The 23,868-nt window shown below is 39.1% G+C and overlaps 1 protein-coding gene across 1 annotated transcript in view; it reads left to right on the forward strand.

Annotated features, from left to right (window-relative positions):
• Positions 1 to 23,868, forward strand: part of SCAPER (S-phase cyclin A associated protein in the ER) — a 143,077-nt gene that overhangs the window by 113,443 nt on the left and 5,766 nt on the right. Inside the window, exons 24-25 of the mRNA XM_059823614.1 lie at positions 4,594 to 4,831; positions 7,889 to 8,038. Coding sequence (XP_059679597.1) covers positions 4,594 to 4,831; positions 7,889 to 8,038 — 388 coding nt within the window. The remainder of the gene's footprint in view (positions 1 to 4,593; positions 4,832 to 7,888; positions 8,039 to 23,868) is intronic.

A 23,868-nucleotide genomic window follows, 5' to 3' on the forward strand; every position in this document is an offset into this window, starting at 1 on the left:
CATCCGTAGGAACCTCCTCTCTTAACATTAGTTACATAAAACCGCGGTTTTTTGTATGCCATAGTCATCCTCTGGTTTGATAGTTTTTCTGGCTTTTTACTTCAGTCTGTGTCCTCCTGACAGTTGGCACGGAATTTTCACGGGGCTTACCTTTGAGGTGGACTAAAAATCTGCTAAATGTATGAAATCCAGTCTTGTACAGCCTTGACCAAAATCACTCAAAGCAGCATACGCAAACGTTCGTGCTTTGTTTTCTAACGTCTCGTGTACCTTTTTTTTCTACTTTAAAGCCCACAACCAGTATGAATAACGTCTTTTACCTTTTTATTGTAAACATTTAGGCTTAAAGCGATTATAACTGACAGTTAAAACCAACAGGAGTCAGTGGCCTGTTCATATACACGTTAACTGTAATACAGGCAACATCAGAAATAAATGTTTCTAATAGTTCTTTCAATCCACCAAACCTAACAGACAGATTTTTTTTATTTGTTTTATTTTTTTTAACAGCTTTGTCCTATGGTATAACTTTAAAATTCCTGGTCTTTTCTGTGAAAAAAAAAAAATGTTGCGTTTTGACTTATTTTACAGTTGACTTTTTTATGTATATTTTGATTCATTCACTGCTCCAAAGCAGCACAAAATGGTAAAAGGATTTCATCCAGCAGTGTAAGCTTTTTCATATGGAATTGTTTAAAAATAATGATGGAGTGAGAGTTGAAAGCAAGCTAACTTTAACCTCTGGTAAAATTGGTCAATCTTCTCATCACATATAGTCACCAAAAATTCTGTGAGGTATCATACGCAGTGATTAATTTGGGGTTATCATTTGACCATGAGTGGTTTCTTCTGTTTCGTACTGTTGAAAAAGCTAAGATTGAAATTAAGAAATACTAGTTGGCAAAAGGAGCTGTGCTGTCGTGTGATGCTGTGGAAATAAACGTTCTAGTTACTTGAGTGTAGTTAAGCGATGGTTAGCACGTTTTGGCTACTGCGTGCTGCAAAGTAAATAATTGGGCATCAGAAGCTATTTTAAAGTGAGGAATGCTGAGGAGCCCACAGACGCACAACGCAAAGTTGTAAAACTGGTGGTCCCAGGGCTGTTGGCTCGCCCTCCTTGTGCAGCCGTCTGGGTTCGTTCCTCGCTCGCAGCCAGGTTCCCGTGCCAACACGACTTGAAGCTGTGCGGCGGGAAGCTGGAGGAAGACCCAGCTGGCGAGGGCAGGTGATGGTTCAGGAAGGGCCTCTGCTGACTCCGGTCAAACACACTCACTTTTAAAGACCACAGAGCTTCAAAATGAAGATTTTGGGCACAGATTCCAGGCGTAGGAAAAGGAAAGTAATGCCATAAATTGTTGTGCAGCGTACCCCACCCAAAACAGACTTAGAGCTCTACTATTTTTTCCACTGTTTTTATTCTTTATGGAGTGAATGTTAGAGTCGTTTTGAGTGTTGCAAACCACCAGCTGAATGTTTGTGGTTCTTCTTTTGCAGCAGGTAAGTGGCATGAAATCATAATTTTAATCACCTTTTAAATTTACTTGTCTTTCAAATGTTATTACATGTATTTTGAGAGACTCCTACGCTGGTGGCCTTCTGAAGCGCTGTCATGGCTGATTTTGTGGCACAGTTTCTTTAAGGATTGTTAGGAGTTCAGTTGGCTATCACAGTGTTAAACAACCCCCCCCCGTTTTTGGAACCTGTACAATAAACTCAGACACGTTTGTCTCCAGCTGAATCTCTACAAATGGCTGATGGCTAACTGGTGGAGTTGTAGTGGAGGTCTGGTGGTGACTGGTGGTACTGGAGTCACTTGTGTAACAACACAGGTACTGGAAAATAGGCACAGCTACGTTGCTTTTGTTCTTACTGTGTCTTACCTAAAGATCTGATTGCTTCTTTCAAAGATTGGTGAAGTAGTTATGCAGTCTCGTGTGTTTTTTGTACAGCACAGGTAGCGCTGAAATAGGACCGGGACGTTAATCCTTGAGGTGGAAGCAGAGGATGCTGTACTTCAAAGCTTTTTCAGTAGCATTGAACATTCACAGACTGTAAATAGAAATAACTTGGAAAGAAACGGTACCCATAAATGCTAATTTCAGATAAGATCATTCCTTACACGTGTGATCTAACTGATAAAAAGCAGAAGTGAGTCATCTGAGCAACTGCTTTCTAAACGTAAAGATGTGAGTGGGCAGTGGTGGAAGCAGATGGGTGCTAGTAGAGTAAGTTGTGTACAACCCACATACTGTCTTATTGTATTCACCTGGCCCCAGGGCTGCAAGAAGACCCTGCAAAGGCTGTGCAGAGATACTTCATAGCCTGAGTGCTAAAATAACCTTCCTAAGCCTCCCGAATCTCCCCTCCCTCACCTGCAGCATGTCAGCCTCCTCGCAGTAGCTGTGCACGCTCTGTCCCCCCCCAGCTGCTAAGCGGTCACTGCTCGGGGACACAACGGGAGTTCGCGGTAGCAGAAAGACCTGGTCATCAGCCTTGCCCTATGAAGCAAGCAGGTGGTGTTCGTGTTTGTAGTGCCCACTCATGCTACCTTACCGAAGGACTGTATCCACAAGACAATGCATAGATACTAGCCTTCAAGATTGCTGTTATAACTGCAAAGATGGTGTTTCACGTAACTGTTGTTCCTTCTTCTCTTAAAATATTTAAGCTATATTTGAAGTTAGCCCAGTACCAAGGCCTTCTTTGGGACATGGAGAATGCCGGTTCGTTACCCTGCTATATCTGTTTCTCTCTCTATCTCTTTGGTCCAAGGAAGCGATGGTGTGCTGTTACAAATAGAAATTCTCATTGATAGACACTGGTTTGGGGTGAGGTGGTGCTTTCTCACCTGCTTTTTTTGCTTTACTAGAAGTGAAAATGACAGAACAAGATGATGATGGCCAAAACTTTCAGTTGCTGATTCGCGGTTTAGTTGCTCTATTGAAGGAAGTGTCTGTATCTTAAAAAGCAGGATCAGTCAGCCTACCTAGGATCTGTGTTGGAAACTTCACTGGAGCAGAGCAATCTGTGTAACAGAGTGGTGCAAGGTGCTTCTGATGCAGATGCTGAAAAGATCATTTAGAGCCGTTCTAATGAAGGAAAAGCTCCTTACTGGTTCTGGTCAACAGGAATATTCTGAGCCTTCCGAGTGTCCAGTCTTTTCTGTATTCAACTGAGGTCTTCAAAGTTACAGATTATTTTAGAAACTGGTTCTTGTTTCCACTGCTTTCCCATTTCCTTTGCTTTTAGTTGTTATAAAAGGGAGAGATACCCTCATCTCATTTGTACTTTTATAGCATTTTTTCATATCACCAATTTTCCTTCAGTTATTAAAAAAAAAAATTTACATATGGAATTAATCATTGTAGTCTCTTTTGAGATTGACACTTCTTTCTTTGTCTTCCCTTTTTTTTTTTTTTAAGATGGAACCATAGTAGATGAGGTAAAGGTCAGATTTTGATGTAGCATATTTTCAGTGTAACTGTTCACTGTATCTTAATATTTTAGTGTTTCCTTTGATTGCCAATATAGACTAAATGTATTTCCATAGTGAAGTTCAGGTGATGTCCTCGATGGATTTAAATTAGAACTCAGAGTATATAAAACTTGTTGAATTATTTTCTGTGCTTTATTTTGTATTTGCCTGCCTTCTACACATTGTTTACCCTCCAGAGTAGTGACAATCTTAGTCTTCCGTAGTAGTGACTGTCCTGCATCGTCTTCTGGGTGATTATTAATGTGAAAAAACAGGAGCAGTACAAATCATGGAGGGATTATGAAAGTTTGAACGTGAGAAGGGAAAGGGCATCCTGAGTTTTTTGCTTCTCTGTCCTTATATCCTAGATAGCCAAAAACCTTCCCCATTATTTTACATGCATACCCAAAAGATACCAAAGAAACCTAGTTTCTGCTTGCACGAGCCGTGCTGGTTTGTCTCGAGCATTTCATACTTACTTGTTCTTTGCTACCATACAGTTTCCCATAATAACATCTGACTGAAATAAGAAGTAGTGCGTTTTGTTAACTGCTCAACCACTTCATTCTTAAATTCCTGCAGAACTATTTGATTAAGATCATCTGGTCCCAGTAACTTATTTTGCTACTTAGGTAGGCAGTTTGTTCCAGTGCCTGCAGCCCATCAGCGAGGCAGTGAGAGGCTCCAGGGAGTTCTCCCACCTCTGCTGGCTGCTGTTGCAAGAAAGAAGGATGGGTGAAGGCTACTGACCTGAGACAGCGCTTGCATGGAGCCCCTAAACTGCCCCCAGGCTTCCGACTTTAAAGCTGTCGAATTTCTGCGTGGCCTCGTGCTGGTATCGTGAACCCGTTTGGGGAGCGAAGGCACCAGTATGTGCAGAAAGAGATTTAAAGATACAGCTACACCGCAATTAAAGAGTGCGTGAGACGGTGCCCAGATTATTGAAAGTGTTTTCTGGAAGTGTTGTGGTATTCTTGACACATTAGGCATCGGTTTTTTTCCTTTTTAGCAGTTTAGTGGGTTTCTAACACTTGGCTTATTAGAAGCACTGTGTCCTGGGCAAGTGTTCTCGCGGAGTGCTGGTCTTCTCCTCAGACGGCTTAATGTTTCTTTGGCAGATCTTGGAACGTATTTGACAATACACGTCAGGACCCCACAGGACTAACAGCAGTTCTTCAGTCTACGGATCTGGTTGGAGTCCTGCATATGCTGTACTGTGTTCTTTTCCACGGGACAATTTCAGATCCAAACACAGCAAGTCCTAAGGACAGCTATGCAGCGAACACGATCCAGGTTGCCATTCAGAGTTTACGTTTCTTCAACAGTTTTGCTGTTCTCGATCTGCCTGCCTTTCAGGTAAAAGATGTTTTAAAACTTTTGCTTCGTGTGAAAATGTTAATTATTGCGTGTACTTTTGGACTAAGTTTTATCCTGAAGATCTTAGTTATTGAAGGAACTTTCATGACTGAATGTTTAGGGTTTTTTCGTGCTTAAAATTGCTAATTATTGTTATTTTAACTGTATAGCTCTGGCAAATGAATTTAAGCAAAAAATGAAAATTTGGATGACGCAAAATGCTGAATCCCATCCATTAGTTCTGCTATTCAAAAAACCCTCACTTTTAGCATAGTACTTTTTATATTTAATAAGCCCCAAAAATGCAAAAAAAATCTTGGTCAAAAGCATGTAATAACAGGGGTTTTTATAACAACAATTTACATATTTCAGTGCTTTAAGTGGCCACTTGCACTAAGATTGTACAACTGAAACTGCAAATCACTTGATACAATTTTTTCTAATCCAAATAAAATTTTATTGACGAAAAATCGGAAATTGAACTTTTCAGATTTTGTATTCATGAAAAAACCCAAAAAGATCACATTTAGAGTCTTGAGAAGATAAGTCTTTTCTTGCCTTCTTCTGTGAACAGATTTCTAGTGTAAAGGAATCATTTTGCCATACAAAGAAAATACAAATACTAGTGTATTTCTCAGCTAAATTGGCAAAGCTGTTGTGTTGTTAATATAAAACACCTGTCAAAAAGCATTGCTTTGCAAAACACATTTAGCAGCATCAATCTTATACAATTCATCAGAATAGGTTTCTGTTTCATTTAATATGTAATTTGTATATAAGTTGTACCACACACTCCATCTGAAATGCATTAAACTCAGCAAGAGCTTTGCATGAGTAAAGAATTTAGTATAAGGTATAAGTCTCCTTCAGGTCGTGTTTCTTGACTTTGATTTTTAGTACATTTAGTATCTCTGCTAACAGCAACAAGCAATTTGCATCTGTATAGATGCAGTTGCAGGATCCAGTCCAGTCAGGGTTTTTTTACAGGGCACAGAAACAGTGCATTTATTGGAGTTTCATGTAAAACAACTCTTACACACACCATTAACTCCCATTTCTTTCTGTAAATGAAGGTGTATCGAAGTAGTTCTCTACTACAGCTTGTTCAGAGGCTCTTGGTTTGAGAGTGGATGTTTATTTGTTGCTGTAGATATTATAAGTATATACCAGAGAGTAGGGCTTGAACTGTGACGGTTATAGCATACGGGGGGGCTATGGCAAAGTGTGGTGGCTGAAGGGCTGGCTCCCTGATACCTCAAGAAAGCACTATTCGTTTCTAAAATGTAAGCTTCCGCTTACAGCGTCTGAATTTACCCCTCTGCCAACTCCCATTATAGCTGAGCATTTATAACAAACCATCAGCATTAATTCCCAAATCCCGTGATCTGCATTAGTTTGTTCTACATAAAATGGTGCAAGAGAGTAATTATTGCCTAAAGGGCGGTAGAAAACTAACCAGTGTGGGTTACTTCATTCAGCTCAGGGATGCAGGGCCCCGCTCAGGAAGCAGCCCCTTCGCTGTCCTGCGGAACTGTAGGCATAATGTTGTTTGTGATGGACAGACACACTTGCGTGGTCTCAGCAGCTATCCCTTCCAATGTATTCATGTGTTTTGTTTCTGTAATGTTAAAAATCAGCGTACACCTGAGGCAGTTTACTGTCTATTCTGACCTTGCGGACTGTAGCAGACAGCAGAAGGAAAAGCGTAGTTTATGTACTGTATGATTATTATCTCTAAGGAATAGTTTTATCACGTAATAGTAGGACTATAGAATAGGGTTTTTTGATTAACAGAAGCAGTCTGGCATTCTAGAGTTTGTATTAGCACAGATGGCTCATGGGTATATATTTCATTTAATTTGACAGTCTAAACAATTGAAAGATGGTAGTGAGAAACAACACAGGATCCTGAGCTGATACTAATTCTGGCTAAAAAGGAAGCATAGTTTCCTTGAAAAATTAGTTTAACTTTGATACACAAACTCAGGTGCCCTTTGACCTGTTGTTATCAGGGAAGGTTAAACGCAGAGTGCTAGGTCACAGCGTGCGTGGACAGCGCTAATTAAATAAGGGTGGACCTAAGAACGTGGCATTTACATGATGTAAAGCGGTAAATGGTGGCTGTGCTGTGTGTTAAATTTTGAAAATATACTAACTTACCAGAACGCTTGAGATTCAGGATGGAACCACAGCTGAGTCCGTTTTAATTGTCAAGGATTCCACTTCTGCTGCGTAGATTTGGAGTATACTAAACGAAAACTGTGCTGCAGACTGGGATTTATGTATATGCACTTAACACAGGCTACGAGGTATAAAATCGGGAAAAGTCCCAAATGAAAGAGATTTTCTCACAGGCCTGCATTACTGTTTCATTAGAGTTAGCAGACTGTCATGCTCATTCCTTGTGCTTTAGTTTTCCCCTTTGACCTTGTGTCGTTCTGTCTGTTTGACATGTTTATTAAATAGAGGCTGTAGGCTGCGCAGATAAAATCTAATTCTGAATCTCCACATTACAGCAATTTGCCTACTTTTAAAAAGCATCCCAAGAAGCTTTGCAGCTGAGTGTTCTCTCCTTTTGGATGTTTCTGACTTTTTTTTTAATGTTTGAAAAGTCATTATTTGTTATTAATCTTTGTATTCCATTCAGAGCACAAGTTATTAATGAGAAATGCATTTTGCTTTTTTGCAGAAATGAAGATGGTTTGGTTTCTTTTGCTTATTACTAAGAAATATTATTAGCATTAAGTTTTCCTGGAACATGTAATGTATGTCAAATGAAATGGTCAACCTAATGCTACACTGAATGTCAACTAAGTGGAATCCAATTTTTCCTGTGTCCCTTTAAAATTTGAATTTATTCTTATAGTCCAGTTGTAAAGGATAAGTTACTGAAAGAAGAGAGCTGATTCCGTCCTCCTCCAAAGTCATTGCAACAAAGAACAGGGTCTGTACTTTGCAAAAAAAAAAAAAAAAAGTGCAATTGATATATATGCAATTCACATGATTTCTGTAACATACTGCTAGGCTGTAATTTCTGTTTCTTGGCCTTTTTTTCAGTCTATTGTGGGTGCTGAAGGACTGTCCCTTGCATTCCGGCATATTATCAGCTCTCTGCTGTGGTACTGTTCCCAGCATACCTGTGAAGGATTGCTACATGAAGTCATTATTTGTGTGGGCTATTTTACTGTAAACAACGCAGATAATCAGGTAAGGCAAATGGAAAATGGGATCAGAAAGTTATCAAGTGCACATTTAGTGATGCATCTCTCAAGAAAACTAATCCCCCTCAACACTGTGTTTGAAGCGCTTGGGATTCCTGTGAGCACAAACACGTGTTCGCCGAATAGAAGCTGAAGTTGCATCTTAACACAAAAACATTAATATTATGAGGCTATAAGGAAGCTCCGTTTTCTTACGCAGGCAATGATGCTGACATGGCATTGATTTTAACTAGCCTTACTCGCTGCCAAGATATACTTAGCAACTGATATTTTTAGTTCCAAGTTAACTTCATGTCAACTTGATCAGATGGCTGTGGTACCCAAGTTAAACCCTTTTAAAGCCAACTAAGCTAGTCTGCCATGAAGGCATGTCCTTAGATGCCAATGTAGCCATCTCCCTGCTAGCCAGAGTGCTCATTTAAGTTTAAGCCATTCTTTTCCCTGCATCTTTTTAGTAGCAAAACAAATGCTCAGTGGAAATCCCCCTCTAGCTTCCTTGATTGTAGTCCACTTTTGCCAGTGGACTCTGTGACCACTCATACTAGTAAGAATAGCTTATAAAGTAACCCAGACACATAACTTAAAAGCTATCGCAAATGTTTTCTTCTTAAAAGTCTCCCAGTTTCTTCAGCTGATGTGTAGCCTCTCAGGGTGTATTGGGCAGGGCGGAAGCTGACACTTGCTCTTTATTTTTGAGTATGTGAACCTGATTCTGGATGTGTAGAAACTGCCTTATGGTGCCTACATCTTAGGTATGATTCAGTTCAGTGCTATATTTTGAGAAGTTACTCGTATTGTTCTTTCTCCATACTTCTAACACTTGGTTCCCGGTTTTGTTCAACTTTTGGGGTGGGGGTTCAGGGTGAGGACCTTAGTCCCTCATCCTCAGTTAAGCCAAGGAGCAGAAGAAAAGTGTTACAACTTGGCAGGAAAGGTTTAGAGAAAAGCTTTCCGATAATGTTCTTGCAGTTGTTGGCTATAATTGGAACATGGTAATATTTTAAAGCTGACAATATTGTCAGAAATATTATATATTTATATAATGTGATTATATAGTAATGTTTCTGTGGCTTTGGCCACAACTGGAGGGAGGATCCTGCAGCCTTCCAACCCTGTGCAATCAAATCCCCCTCAGGGTCTGGAGCTGACTGTGGGCAACACTTTTTAATACGGTCCTTTTGAAAATCCATGTGATATTGCTGCCACTTTCTGATTCCCACTGCTACACAACGGGTCGTGCTGGCATCCAGAAGCGCCAGCAAACAATGTTGTCTTTTCTCTGCAGTTTAAAAATTTCTTTTCTGGCACACAAGTATAAACAGATGTGATTCATTGCACGGAGGACTTGCAACTATAAACGTGCCAGGAATAGCGCAGAAGAGGGATTTCCTACCAGCGATGTCGGTTACAGCAGTTTGTAGTGCCTGTCGCTGTTTAGCGCTCGTGCCCTGGGGCGAAGGTCCGACCGTGGCGAGCAGGCTCCGGGCCACGGCAGCAGCTGGCTATGGTGGCTGCTGGCAGGCAGTCATGAGACTTAAGTATGTGCAAAATGCGTTTGTCTGTGGGCATGCTTCCCAGCTGGTGATTTTGCAGTGTCTTGGAGTCTTCAGCATGTGCGCTTGGGGTTGAGGTCATGTGCCATCACTAATCTACCCCCGGACCGAGTTAATTTGCAAGATTAAAAGGTAGCTTCTGCACCTCGGAGAGTCAAGTGTAGGTCTTTGGTTAAACAACCGCTGTATGTCAGTACTTTTCGTACACTAAAAGCAGTCTTTTACGATGGTTTGCTTTGGTGGTACTGTCTCAAGAGGTGTCATGACATGCTTAACTTTATTTAATTTCTGCTGTTCCTATTTGATAAGCTTTTAACTGAGGAAGTGGCATTTTGGGGGGTTTTTGTTTAAAAAAATATGTTGCAAAACTGAAGTATTGCTCACTCAGGTACTTGCAAACTGCAGGGAAGGTTTTTTTGTAGTAAAAGGAAGTGTTTTTCCTTTCATTACTAGGCAGGCAGTGAGACTTGCTTACAGTCGTTATTTTCAGGTGCTGTTAGTGTTGTGACTTCCAATAAAGATACGATGCCTTCCACGAAAAGGGAAGTGCTTTCTGTTCATTCAGTTACGGTTTAATTTTTTATTATGTTATGAGCTTCCAATTTTTTCTTTCATGGTTGATCATCTGCAGAGTCCTACTGGAAATAAAAAACTGGTCTCCAATAGTAGGCTTGAACTCTTGGAAAGAACAGCATAATAAAAATAGCTGCACCAGGCTTGAGCTATGAAAACATGTTTCCATAGAGCCTGATAGCTCTTTTTATTTGGTATTTGAACAAATTTTAAAGGAGTCAATAACTGACGTATTTCAAAGCAGATTCACATTATTCTTGCAGTCAAATGTACATTGGTTTTGAAGTGTCTGTAGTTTAAATAAGTCTTTTCCTCTCTAAATTTGTATTCCTTATTACAAACCTTTGTATGTTTTCATTCCTTTCAACTCTCAAAAAAAAGAACAAATAGTTGTTTGGAGTTTTTGATGTGCCTTTTGTGATTCCTTTGTCTACCCACATCAACAGATAAATATCCAAAACAGCGTACTGGAATAAAGTAAAAAAGGCATTAATTATTAAAAAAAATTGCAGTTTCACAGTTTGGAGAATAGATAGATTTCTAAAACGGAAATTTTACAGCCTGTCAACCTCAACGTTGACCTTCTGTAGTAGTACTGTGATTTAAGTAAGTGAATTATTACCACTATGCAGTCAAAATAATAAAAGGGCAATTTCCTAAATATTTTACATTCATAGAAGAAAATCCTCCAAGAGCATCATATGCCAATCATTTAATGTAATAGAGGTTTGTCTGGGTTTATTACACTATCTGTAAAAATCTTTACATTTAGTTGAGTGGCAAATTAAAAAGGAAAGTTCTTTTCTCTCGTGTAGCTTTGGGATTCGTATTTCACTGCAGTTGCCAGGAGCCCCAGATAAGAGGAGGACCTCACGGTGGGTCCCGCACACCCGCGGAGGCAGTGGCTGGGGTCCCAGTTAGCGTTCTCACCACGGTTGGCTTTTGGTCCAGGCCCCAGTGATTCTGTCGAGGAGCGATGAGGACACTGGGTTTGTAAGGAACGCATTCCTAAGTGTTTTGATAGTACTTGCTCTGTTTATTTTAAAAAGACTGATTTTGCGGAGTCTGCCTACATATAATATATTAGTAATATTCCTTTCCTTTTTTTGTGTTTTGTTTTAACCTTCATAAAGCTTTTTTCAGGGCAGCTGCTGTCACTGAAGAAATAAATCAGTTATGAAACTGAAAATTTCAAAAAGCGAAGAGTGCTTCTTCAATATTTTAAATGCTTTAACATCATTAGTCAAGCCTAAACTGCACTGTCTGTTTTGTATCGGCACGTGAACTTCTGTTTACTATAGAGTTAGACAGCCTGCGTTTCATGAGACGGGATTCTGTAATCATGCCCTAGCAGAGCTCGGCTTTATTAGGCATCTGCTTTGCATGAAGTATGATCAAGGAAGCTGATTCTCTGTTTTGGCCACCATTTAATCTATTAACATACAAAAACGGGTCCCATGATACTAAGAATAGCCATGTAAAACTAAACTGCCTAATAAAAATAATGTCCAATATTTCAATAAGCCAATCATACTGTATCAGACTATAGGATTACAATTTCTAATTAAAATTCTTGTTAATTAAAAATATCCTTCTATTTCATTATCTTTTTATTCCCTTTCATTGTTTGATTTAATTATTATAATGAATATAATTAGCATGTGCTGTCAACTCACTTCATTTGCATACTATATTGGATAATTGAATGTGGTCACGTAATTAAATTAACATGAATGACAGACGATTTGGCTTCTTTCACATTGCTGTATTGGGAATAAAAATCTTTCCATATTCATTGTAGTTAGTGAATATTTTTCATACAAAAAGTCATCACAAATCAGATCCTCAGACTCAGGATCTTGCCTGACAGGCTCCAAAAGAAGTTGCAGTGTTCATTTGCCTTGCTGTGCATTTACTGAAACAAAAATAGCTTTTGTTCTTTCAGTCTGTGACACGCACTGTTTTTAGAGTGCTCTAGAAGAATCTCACTAACTTTTGGGATATGTAGCATACAGATTGCAAAACAAAATCTCTGTGAAAGAGCCAGGGAAAAGCATATGCAGCTTTTGAATAATTATAAAGTCAGGGTTTGTGGGTAGAAGTAAGAACTTCTCTTAGAGTAAACAATGCAATTGGAAAAAATGGGATACACAAACCATTCCCATTCCACCCCCAAAAAGTTTGCCTTCCAGTTGCGTAAGTCTTAACTTATTTCTCTGTCACTCCAAACCTTTTATCCCTAGACAGTCATGTCCATAAGAAGGGTACATGATTCTTATTGTAAACTTATAAATACTTGAAAGGTTGATATCTCATAATCCATATGTTGAAAATAGAAGCACTTGGAGTTAGATTTAATAGTCCCATTCACTCACTAGAAATTTACCCTTGCTATATAGATGTGGAAAATGTATCGCAAAACATATTTCAGGCATACCAGCTTGCTCCAGTTAAAGGAACAAGGAACAGTAAGATTACAGGATATTTTGGGAGAGGAATTTCTCTGCTTTTAAAATATAAAACATCACACAGCACTATCACAGGTATAAATATAATGTTCAAAGAAATTAAAATATTCTGTGGTAGGCACAGTTCTGAAAGGTTTGTGAAATTTATTACTCGTTTCCAGCCCAAAGAAAACACGGTCGATAGTCCCCAGGAGAGGCTTTGTACTGAGATTGTCTTTCCTCTTTTTGTTCTTTTCTTTTTTTTTTTTTTAATGATTGGCTTATAGTTATATTTTCTTACTTTTTAGCATTTTTTTCATGTGGCAAGTCTTACTTCCGTAATAAAATAGCAGTACGCTTTATCACAGAGTAAGTATATATCACATCCATATATATGTATATGATATATATCCTATATCCTAACTATGGTTCTGAGTACCACTAGGTTGTAAGGGACACTTACAAAGTGACTTTAGATTAAATGTTGCCTTCTGTAGGGAAATTGTTTTGTGCTTTTGACAGTGTTAGTGAGTATTGAGTTTCCGTATGTGGCCAGTTTCCTCTAGTGTTAGCGTGAAGAAAGAAAAATACCTTTAAAATGGAAAAATTGTGAAAATCAGAAGTGGACAGGAAAACTTGGAAGAATGGTTATAAAAATATTATCTAGAGTTTCCATATGGGTTGTTTACTAGAGGCCATCATTAAACTTTCATTATTTATGTTGCTTTTGGCGCTATGGAGTGACTGGAAGAATGTTGATCTGGTAGGTGGAGTTTTTGAAAATACAACACAAGAGTAAAGATGCAGGAATTGGTAGTTACCATATAGTTCATGTCCATATTTGTAAGTGAATAGTATCTGAAATTCCTTAGTTCTGATTTTGTTAGTTTCTTTTCAGAGGAGGGATTTTTAGGAGTATGGATTTCATGTTGAGGTTGTGGGTTTAGTTCTTTATACCTTTCAAAAAAAACCCCAAAAAACCAAAACCCCACAACCTTTTAAAGCTTTATAGGTTTGAATGAACAATATGCCTGGTAAATTTTGTGGAATGGCTGATTTCAGCAAGTGAGCGATTCATGTGAAGTACTAGTCTTGATGACCATTTAGGAGCGCTTCAGCTTGTGAACAAAAAGTCCCCTAAGGATTAAAGTCACCAAGTTAGAGTAAATTAAAACAGATCTGTAATGTATGCTTTTCCTCTGTCCGCCTTACATACTTGGACCACATAAATTCACTTAAGTGAACCGGTATCTTCACAAAAGATGGCATTCCTATCTAGGCAGTCGGTGAAAAGGGGAGATGCCTCTTCGGTAATTTGTCAGACAACTTTGTTGTTATTTGAGCTTTCCGATCGACTTGTTCTTTTTTAAGAATGATCTTTGACAAAGTCAGTAAAATCCAACAGGAGCATGTGGGACTGCCTATTCACGCATCCCATTTTAATTGTATTTCTAACATTCCAAAATGCATCCCATAATTTTTTCTTTTGAGAGGGTATGGGGAAGGTAGTTTAATATGAGCAAAAATTTAACATGCAATCAGGTGTATTTAGTTTCAGTTCATGCTAGCTGGCTGATTCCTGTAGGGGAGGAAGAGAGAGTGTATAAGAATTAAAATGAGAAATGAATGCACTTGGATTTATCTTATTGTCTTATTCTTAAACTGTAAACACAAAAGAATAAACTTAGCTCGCAATGTCATAAAAGCCAGTACTTTCAACAACCTTAAAATATAGTCCGTAACTGAAGCTTAGCGATGGAAGCAAGAGAGAGCAATCGGCCAACGCCACCTCCGGCGAGCGACGTTCTAATCTTATTCCTGGGTCAGGAATAAAAAGAGTTTGGTGGTCTCAGCTTAATCCCCAGCAGACCTTTGTCCACATCGAAAAAAGACCACAGAGTTTGGCATAATCCTGCTTAATAAGCAGTTTCTTCTCAGCTAAGACCTGGGCCTGCAGTATTACGGGTTTGGCCGGTGGAGATCCGTTGGCGGAGATGGACGCAGAAGCTTGCACAACGCCTGCCTTTGCTCTGCCTCGTTCCCACCCAGCCTGTCGGTCTCTCCTTTCCATGAGAATTAAATTTCACACAGAAACTTAAAACAAAGTCTAAAGCCTGCAGATATTTAATCAGGCCTTGTGAGCTATTGTCTGTCTCGCCTCATGTGTGAGGGAACTCCCTGTACTTCTCCCACAAACTCCAAGTTTTCCAAGTCTCTGCAGCCCCACAGCGACTGTCCCCAACATCGCTGGCCCCACGCGGAGAGGACGCCAGCCTGCTCTCTGTTCACAGCTTTGGGCTCGGGCAGTTGACAGTTGTTTCGAGTACTTGGATGCTGCTCGAAGGGTGGGAGCCCGCAAGAGGCCCAAAAAAGTCTCCCAAACCCATTTCATCATGTTTAGCTCAAGTAACACTTGATTGAAGTGATACTGAAACATACAGAAAAAATACAATGCATTGAATCTTGCAGAGTGAGTGCTATGGAAAATCTTGCTCATCTTCCTCTCCCTTTAGTGATGGGTAAATTGTAGCACATTTTTCATGGCAGAAAAGTACATTTTCTTGCGCTCTGTTTGAAGCTTTTCCTCAGCCAGCTCTGTAACATGTCCAATGGCTCCATGTTTCACAGTCCTTTTAGTCGACGGTCAGATATTTTCACAACGCCTTTACGTTTATTGTGGAAGCCAGAAGACAAAATGTACTGGTAGTAAAAATTCTAAGGCTGTATAGCTTACTTGCAAGTAGGGTTTTGGAGAGCCACAGAAGATGCTCGCTTTTGAAGAGAGAAAATGCTCTGAGAGACACAAAAAGATTTTCTGTGTTTTAGCCTGTAATGTTTTAATTATTCACACCTTCTGGGGATTTTCACCCAAACTAGCTGTGTTTTCAAGGATGATGGCAGAAACTTCTGCCAACAGTCTGTTGGAACTTCTGTTGACTAAGGTCCTGTTTCTTCTCTAGCCTTTAAATCAAGAATTCTTCATTCACATCAATTGAGTTTCACCTGAGTAAATGAGTAAAGATCACACCTAAAGTGGCAGTTTAAAGTTACGAGTGCTACATCATCAAAGTTGAGGATGTTACCTAAATGTGAAGAAGATTCTTCAAAAATCACGCAGGGCTGCAAGGTCCAATTCTGATCATTTCAATGTTGAGAATAATACCTAAGAATTTGAGACATGGCATGATAGTTTTTATTTGAGCTTACAGAATATTACGTATTTCTCAATACATTTGATGTATAATAATATTCTCCTCTGATTAAAAATTATTAGGCCAACACTTAAACATATAAATCTCCTGGCAGGTTATTATTTTGGAAACTATGAAGTTTACTGTTTTCTAGACAGTAATGATACCCTTCAATTTAACAAGGTACTTAAGTGTATGATTAACATTAGGCATGAGAACAACCTCACGTGTTTAAACGTCTATTTTTATGTTAATATGTTAAATGCTAAAATGCTTGCATTTTTGAAGATAGGCTTTTCCTTAATGCCTTTTCTAGTTCAGGCATCAGACTACTATTTTATCCTGTAGCCTGGGCATGTGTTAAATTGACAAATAACCTCAATGCATATTAGAATTGTTTCCATTCTCTTCCTGTCACATTGTAGTGGAGCTTATCTTTTACAATATCGGTTTAACATTATTTACTTATTTGCTGAATTTAATTGCTGTATACTTCATTTGTTATCTTTTAACTAAGGTGACTGGTTAGTTGTCATTTTTGGTGCCATTTTTTCAAGAGCTTTGTATAGAGTACTTCTTTATCTGGGTTTCCCAGTAGCATCCCTTTTGATAAATGTTTTTACATCTTTTAACTGCATCGCTGTGCTTGGATTTGCCATTGTCCTGTCTTAAATGCTCAAATGGCTTAGGATGATTATACAAAAACTGCTGGGATAACTTTTTTTTTTGTTATGTACACACAGAGCACTGTGTGTACATAACAAAACACCGAATCCATGTTCTTAAACCATAGAGCTGGCTCTAAAAGGGCGATGCTCATAACGTGGTTTATAGGAAGACTATTTCCGAACTCTGTTGTCTCCTGTCTGAAAGCTTACATGGCATGTTAAGAAAATAAACACTGGAATTTTTCAAATAGACAAAATTCTTATTTTTAAATCTGAATGTAGCATTCTGGAACATTGCTTTTGCATGGAATTGGTGCTCTGATTCCTGATAACTGTTAGGAGGAATTTAGAACATTCTTTGCTCAGAGCCTTGCCAATAGTGGAGTTTGCAAAATGGAAAGAAAAGAGCTTGACCTTAAAACAGAAGAAGAGCCTAAGTGGTGACATATTCTGCTGATTAAATGCTAGCAGTATGGGATCTGTTTATATAGAAGCAAAGAAATAATGCAGATCTAACTTTGAAGAGAAACTCTGGACTACTAATATAAAGACTTATTTCTTTTACGAAGTTATAAATAACCTGACATCAAACAAAAGGATTTAACTGTTTGATGGAATACTGTAGTTACAGAGATTAGATGCACAGCATTTCAGTTCCTGTTCAATAAAGTTATTAGTTGTTTGTACAAATTAGAATTGACATTTATATAAACGATAAATAAATAGAAAAGAAACATTAATAGTTCCCATACCAACAGTACAATTTTAAGATCCAAATGTTTATAATGGCCACATTCAAGTTTGGAACCGTAGGTCATACGAGATAGCGGAAATGGCAAGGAGTGCCCCTTAGAGAACCGTTAGCTTTTTACTCTGAGTTGTTCTAAGAAAATTGCATCTGAACGTGAAACACGTTACAGCAGAAGAGCACAGTCAAGCAGAAGAGTGCATTTTAATGCTTCGTTTCATAAAAATAAAAGGAAATTCTATTAAGAAGGATGTTTTTCTAGAAAGGTAATTCAGCTCACAGTGATACTCACTGTATTTGTTTCTAAGTACCTGTGGAATACACCATTTCATTAGCAGTTTTTTCTCTCCAAGAGGAAGGTTTCGCTTCAGGAAGTTTTAAACTTTACAGAGTTACGATTCAACTCCATTTTCCTGTATCCACTTCACGTTAGTATAATTTTGTCTTAATTTTTATTTGATGAAAGAGCTACAGCTTCTAGCACTTTGTCAAAATTACTACAGAACACCAGCCTGACTGCGGAGTACTAAGAACGCCACATTGTCGTGCAGAGTTAGTCACCCGAGAGCCGTGCCCTTACATGACTTGTAAGGTTTTGTACCAATCTTGACATTTGGAGGTTTTTGTGGCTACAGATTTCAGTTCTCCTTGGCAATATTTCTCCTTTCTCCGCTACCGTAAAGCAGCAAGAAGCAATTATTCCTTTCTTCTGTGGATGAAAGAACTGATAGGCTACAGAAAGCACCGGTAAGTCCCATTATCTTCCTGCTGCAGTGTTGCCAAGCCAGCATCCCTCTGCTGCTGGGGGAACCTGGCAGCGTATGTGCAGTTCCAGGTGCTCAGGCGGCAGCTGAGAGTTGCTGGACGTTGTCTCTACCTTCTTAGTTGGCCATCCCCCTGCCCCTGCAGGTCTAATTTATGGTGCCTGTGCCCTAGCAGTGCCACTGATGTCAGCAATGCCTTTGCTCCCAAAGTTTCTGCATTTTTACCTTGCGTATTTTACAGCATAAACCATGACGTAATGTTAAAATACAGCAAAAGTAATAGAAATAAGAAGCAAAGAATATGATCAAGTTAACATCTAAAGACAGTAATTTTTTAAGTCTTCTGATATTTTTGCGTAGTTGATTTCTGGAAGCCAACGTGAGGCAGAGTAACCAAGTGGCTGCTCTGAGCTTTTCTGTTATTTGTCGTGTGGAAGGCACACCTGTACACCTTTCTGTACAAAAGTGTTACTGGTGACTTCACTGAAGTGTCAGCTTAACAAAAAATAAGCTTTGGCAGAATCATTGCCCTAATGGGCAATGGGAAATTTGTGAGAAAAGAAACCAGGGGGCAACACAACAGAATGAAAACGAGAACTCAAATAAGTTACAGGATCTGCTATCAAAAGTACCCGTGTACAGTCTTTCTGTTTGGCAGCACTTAAATCATGTCTTCCTGTTATGTTTGTGAAAAGTCTTCAGCAAGCCTCCCAAAAACAAAACGAAAATGATGGAAGTACACAGCCAGGTTCCTGAGTTAGCCTGGGGCTGAGGGCTCTCCTGTGTGCGCCGTGGGGCTCCAAGGGCCAGCACCGGCTGTGTCCCCCAGCCCTGGACTTAAAGGACCCTGGAACAATGGACTAGCGTTGGCAGCGTTGCTTGCCACACCAGAATGGAGGTGGCGAACATCTCGTAGCAAATGTACCGTCTTGTTCAGTGACTTCCTTTGATAGCTAGGGAAGCTGCTTTGACCAGTTAAGATCATACCCTGCTGTGGGCTTAGGCTTGAACTTGGTAACCTGTCCACTGTCTATCTGCTGGGAGGAGAACAGCCTCTTGCCAGGCTTAAACCAACTCATTTGTAACCTGGAATACTGTGATGAGATTTTTTTAAATTATTATTGGGGGGGGGGGGGGGGGGGGGTGAAGCAACCTTTGAGGAAATAATTGGCTAGGATGGTAAATATTATTAGACATGTGATGAATGTCTTGTAGCTTTCTAAATGTATGGATAATCTTTAGTAAATGGTACTAGTTGATTCATAATACTATGTTTCTCTGGTCTAGCACAGTTTAGTTCACTGAGAACCTGGCTTTCTGAATCAGTGGAATACTCACTTCTCAGTTCTTTTGTTTTGCCTTTGCATAGACAAAAAGCTTGCTGCTGGCTTTCCGTTCTTCCTGACCAAAAAATTAATTAACCTCTTGGAAAGATAATTCCAGTGTTTTTATGGTATGTATGGACAGAAATAACTGACATGAATGATGTCTTTCCAGAGCTGCAAATGTCCAAGTGAAACAAGAAAAGCTAAATCCATCAGTAGAACTAGACTAAATATTGCTCTAAAAATCAGCACTTCCACTGGGCAGTAATCCTGGACTAACCTTGCATAGTACACAAGGAGTGGAAAAGTTCTCGGTCTGGGACTGAACCTTTTGTTGTTGTTGTTACTTGTGATAAAATAATCTGACAATATTTAACACACAAGCATAGAACCATTGAAAACCAATCTGTGATCATAATCTTCTTTAAATCTCTGGAAGGTTGCAGGCAAAGTTTTAAATTCAGTTAGTTTCTCTTTTTTTAAAATGCTTTACATATGTAAAATGCGTGCAGTTACAACTTGGAAACAGAAATTTAGATTGTCACCAAAAATGCTAGTCCATAGTTTAAAAAAATGTAAATCTTCACAAAGCAATTTGATTGAACTACTAGTTGTTGAAAAATTAGTATCATGCATCTGCGTTACATGTCTAATTAGGAGATAGGAATATATGAATGATACGAATATATGAATTGTCAGTTCACTTCCATTTGGCTAATATTTGTTCAATATTTTACATACAGTCATTCTTCAACTTTCTGGCTGACATTTTAGTTTTCTCAAAGAAAATCCTATTTTATTACTTACAAGATGCTTATAAACTCAGTTACTTGATTATGAAGATAGAGTTTCGAAGACTAGAGGATTCTTATTTTAATTTTCTTGTAAAATTAACCGTTGACTTGGTAAGATTTTACTTCTGATTTGACATCTAACTGCTGATACATTCTGTGTCATTGCTGTATCATTCAAAAGAACTGGATCCTATCACTTATGAAGATTTTATTACCCTGCTTTGACAAAAATTCATACATATGCATTTAAAAGTAATTTTAGTTTTCATTCCTGATAAAAGGAATATAGAGAAGGATTTAAATGGAAGACAAATATATATATATACACACACAGTAAGTAAATAGGATTAGGAGGTGTTCACCAAAACATCTTTCCCTTGCGAGTTCTCACACGAAGGTTGCCCCTGTGTATGCCAGCCGTTATCTCCCTGCCCTTGCAAACAAGGAAAGGAGTCGTGCTTTTATGGTTCTCATTCCTGCAGGATTGTTGGAAAGTTATTTCTAGGCCCTTGGAGCTTCACAGAAAAATCAAATGAGCTGCAACATTCCCTTTGCTACGCAAAGGAGAATCATACCCAAGTTATTTGGGTCCATATGGTTTATTAGTTCCCTAGCAAAGGCTAGGAACTCCTGGGAAGATCTCCTTTGCAAGGTGCCGGGAAGCGGTAGCGGGAAAGGAAGGCTGCTGGAGCTGTGCTGGTGGGAATACAAGGAAGAACTGCAGAATCCAGGATGGAAGATCCTTCCAGCAGTCACCTCAGGTCTGTAGCCTGATGCCTTATCTCCCAGCAGACTGATGAGTTCCCCTCACAACTTGTTCCATACCACAAGGAGCTTCTCATTTTTGTGACTGATTGTCCTTTTTTATTGCTCAGGTGCTGTGTGGTGTATTGCTGTTTTTTGTCATTGTAGTGTTTTGAAAGACTGACTTCTATACTGCTTCAGACTTTCACAGCTAGAAGAATTGCAGCAAACGGCCAAGCAGTGTAATACGATGTAATGAATATTGGCCCAAGTAAACCTGAGGAAAAAACAGATCCCATCTAGAGACTTTAGTGACCATGAATCATGGTTTCCTAAGCGATAAACTTCAGAAATACCCGTACAGCGGATCAGGATGGTTATTGCACTTGCGAGTGCAGAGTGCGCTCTCCAAAGAGTCACACGGGAGCATGGATTGCCTGGTAGGGCAGAAGAGAGTGCCTGACCCTCTGGCTATTGGAGATTAAGCAAATTAGCAGGACCTGCAGAAGGCTATAAACTGGTGGGAGTGACAGAAGATAACTGATAGGCAACCTTGAAAGGTGTTGCTGGGTAAAAAGTTCCCGCAGGTCATCACATTAGTCATTGTGCTGGACAGTCCGCTAGTGTGGATTCGGTAGGCACAGCGTACGTGGTATAGGAAAGTGGGCAATTCAGGCAGAAACCAAGCAGGGAACGTTGCATTCTTAAAGGGGACTTTTAGCAAAGGTTGAAAGTAAACAAAAGCGGATATTAGAGTGGCATATATTGTGCAGCCTTGCTAACCGCCGGCTTATACAGTGTAGAGGTAAAGGATTTAAGATGCTCTAGCCTCTCGTTTTCAGCAGGCTTTTACGGTGAGAGTAGACGGTGCCACTGGGCAGTGCTTTCTGCTGTGCTAACCCTGAACCCCATCACCACGCTCTGTAACAGGGGCTCCACCTCTGAAATGTACCAGGGTCTTGAGTTTGGCTGGTAGCACAAATTACAACTTCATTAATTCATCATGAAATACCATTTCAGAAATGTATTTGCTGTGTCTCTTACCCGCATGCGGTTTGGGTCTTCAGAGGGGTATTCTAATGTTTACTGCGTTGGGCCAAAATGAAGCTAAGCTTAGCAGGTGCATCTTTTTTGGAATTTATTTAAGCTAAGCACAGGCAAAACCAATAAAGTTGTATGAATATCTATAAATTTTGAGAGTAAGCAAAATTTTTTTAATGAAATACAGAAAACATGAATGCGAGTTGCCTGCTCTAGATAAAAAAAAAGAAAAAAATGTAGCTTGTACTAATTTGATAGGTCTCAATTCAGAAAAAGAAAACCACAAGCAAATATTAATGGAACCTAGGCACATATCTGACGTTAAGCAGGTGCTTAAATTCTTGGCTGTACAGAAATGCGGTGATTTAATTAGGATCTTGTTACATTTGACAGGCATATCTGACTTTCTGGCTAGAGAGAGAGCAACGAGAAAAGTTAATTCTAGGTAAATGTGGCTGGATTGCAGTATGTGGCAGGAGGAAAAGCGAGCTTTCTGCACTGGCTTTTAGTAAGGAGTTTGTATCTCGTATTAGAGCATTTTGTAAGATGAGTGTTGCAGGCCTGCAAAACGCCCTGGGATCGGTCAGCCAAGCAACTGTTTAAAAAAATAAAAGTCTTTTTCCACCATAAAGAAGTCATAGGCAAGGTTTTCATTTCTGTTCTTTGTTGTTCATCTGCTAAGTCAAGTGCTGGACTTCACTTTCTCCACCAGTTGACAGTGAAACAAGGAATATGTGCTCTGCTAGAGGTCCGTCTGTTTGGGTTTTTTTCCAGTAAGGGGTGACTCACGATTTTTTTTTTTTCAGAGTACATAATACAGTGTATCAGGTTTAGTAGCTGCATTAGTACAATGAGCTGAAATCATAAAATTGATTCCACATGTGATAAATACCGGATTAAAACAATCGGCAGCCCTTGTATATACCTTCCTATCTTTAATGTTGATAACATCATCATAGTAAAAATGCTGAAAAGAAGAAGATAATGAAATAATAATTCTGTGAAAGCTGTTTGGGTATCTGCACTGTTAGTTTGGCAAGAGTTCACTAATTATCCATGGCGTTTTTAGAACAGATAAAGGAAGTGAAGTGTGAGATGAAAAATGAAAAGTCCCAAAAACTGCTTTCCCTCTGCCTGTTCATCAAGTGTACAGTGGCCATTAAAAAGAAATCGAGAGTTCTGTTGTCCTGTCCTGGATCAGAAACACCAGTTGTAGTTATTTTAGTGCAGTTAGAATTGATTTTTAAGTATTTTTCTGATTGTAGAATTTACCACAGAGAAAGACAGATTTATCTAATAACCACTCGGGTTAATTTAAAATTCAAACCGTAATCACGAACTGGGAAGGCACCCTCTTGCTTGCAGGGGGGTAGCCAATGGTTAAGTTTAGAATCGTCCAAATGTTTCAGTGATATTTTCCTCAAACCAGTGTCTGAATGTGTGCTTAATTGTCACGTATTTGGCTGTCTTTTAAAAATTCCTCCTGTCTTTAAGGGCATTAAGACATTTCTACCAGTATTTTGAAAGGTTTTCAGTGTCTTTTTGGCTGGTGAACTGAAAAAAATGCAAACTATTACTTCGTTGATCTTGTTTTTAAACTGAACTGCATTATCAACTGAGTGTGTGCTCTGAAGGTATTGTTAAAAGTGCTTTGAAAACTTGTAAATCCCTGTAATTTATGTTCCTGTGGTCTCGACTGCTTCTTTCTGTCCTTCTGGTTTTAATTTGAATGCAGTCTCGTCTGGGTGTGTACCTGTAAAATTGTGTTTTTCCAAGTACAATTTACAGTCGTGACCCTAAGTTTTACAGTGTTCTAACCTTATAGGAGCTTCCTTCTATGCCGAAAAGCCAACTTTGGGTCAAACAGCTCTTTCATATTATAATTGTCTAATCAAGGTTACTTGGAACAGATCCGATTTGGGCATTTTTTAGTTTATCACAAAGACTTTATAAGAATATCAAGTAAAT

The sequence above is a fragment of the Gavia stellata genome, chromosome 13, assembly GCF_030936135.1.
Source record: "Gavia stellata isolate bGavSte3 chromosome 13, bGavSte3.hap2, whole genome shotgun sequence".
Taxonomy (NCBI): domain Eukaryota; kingdom Metazoa; phylum Chordata; class Aves; order Gaviiformes; family Gaviidae; genus Gavia; species Gavia stellata.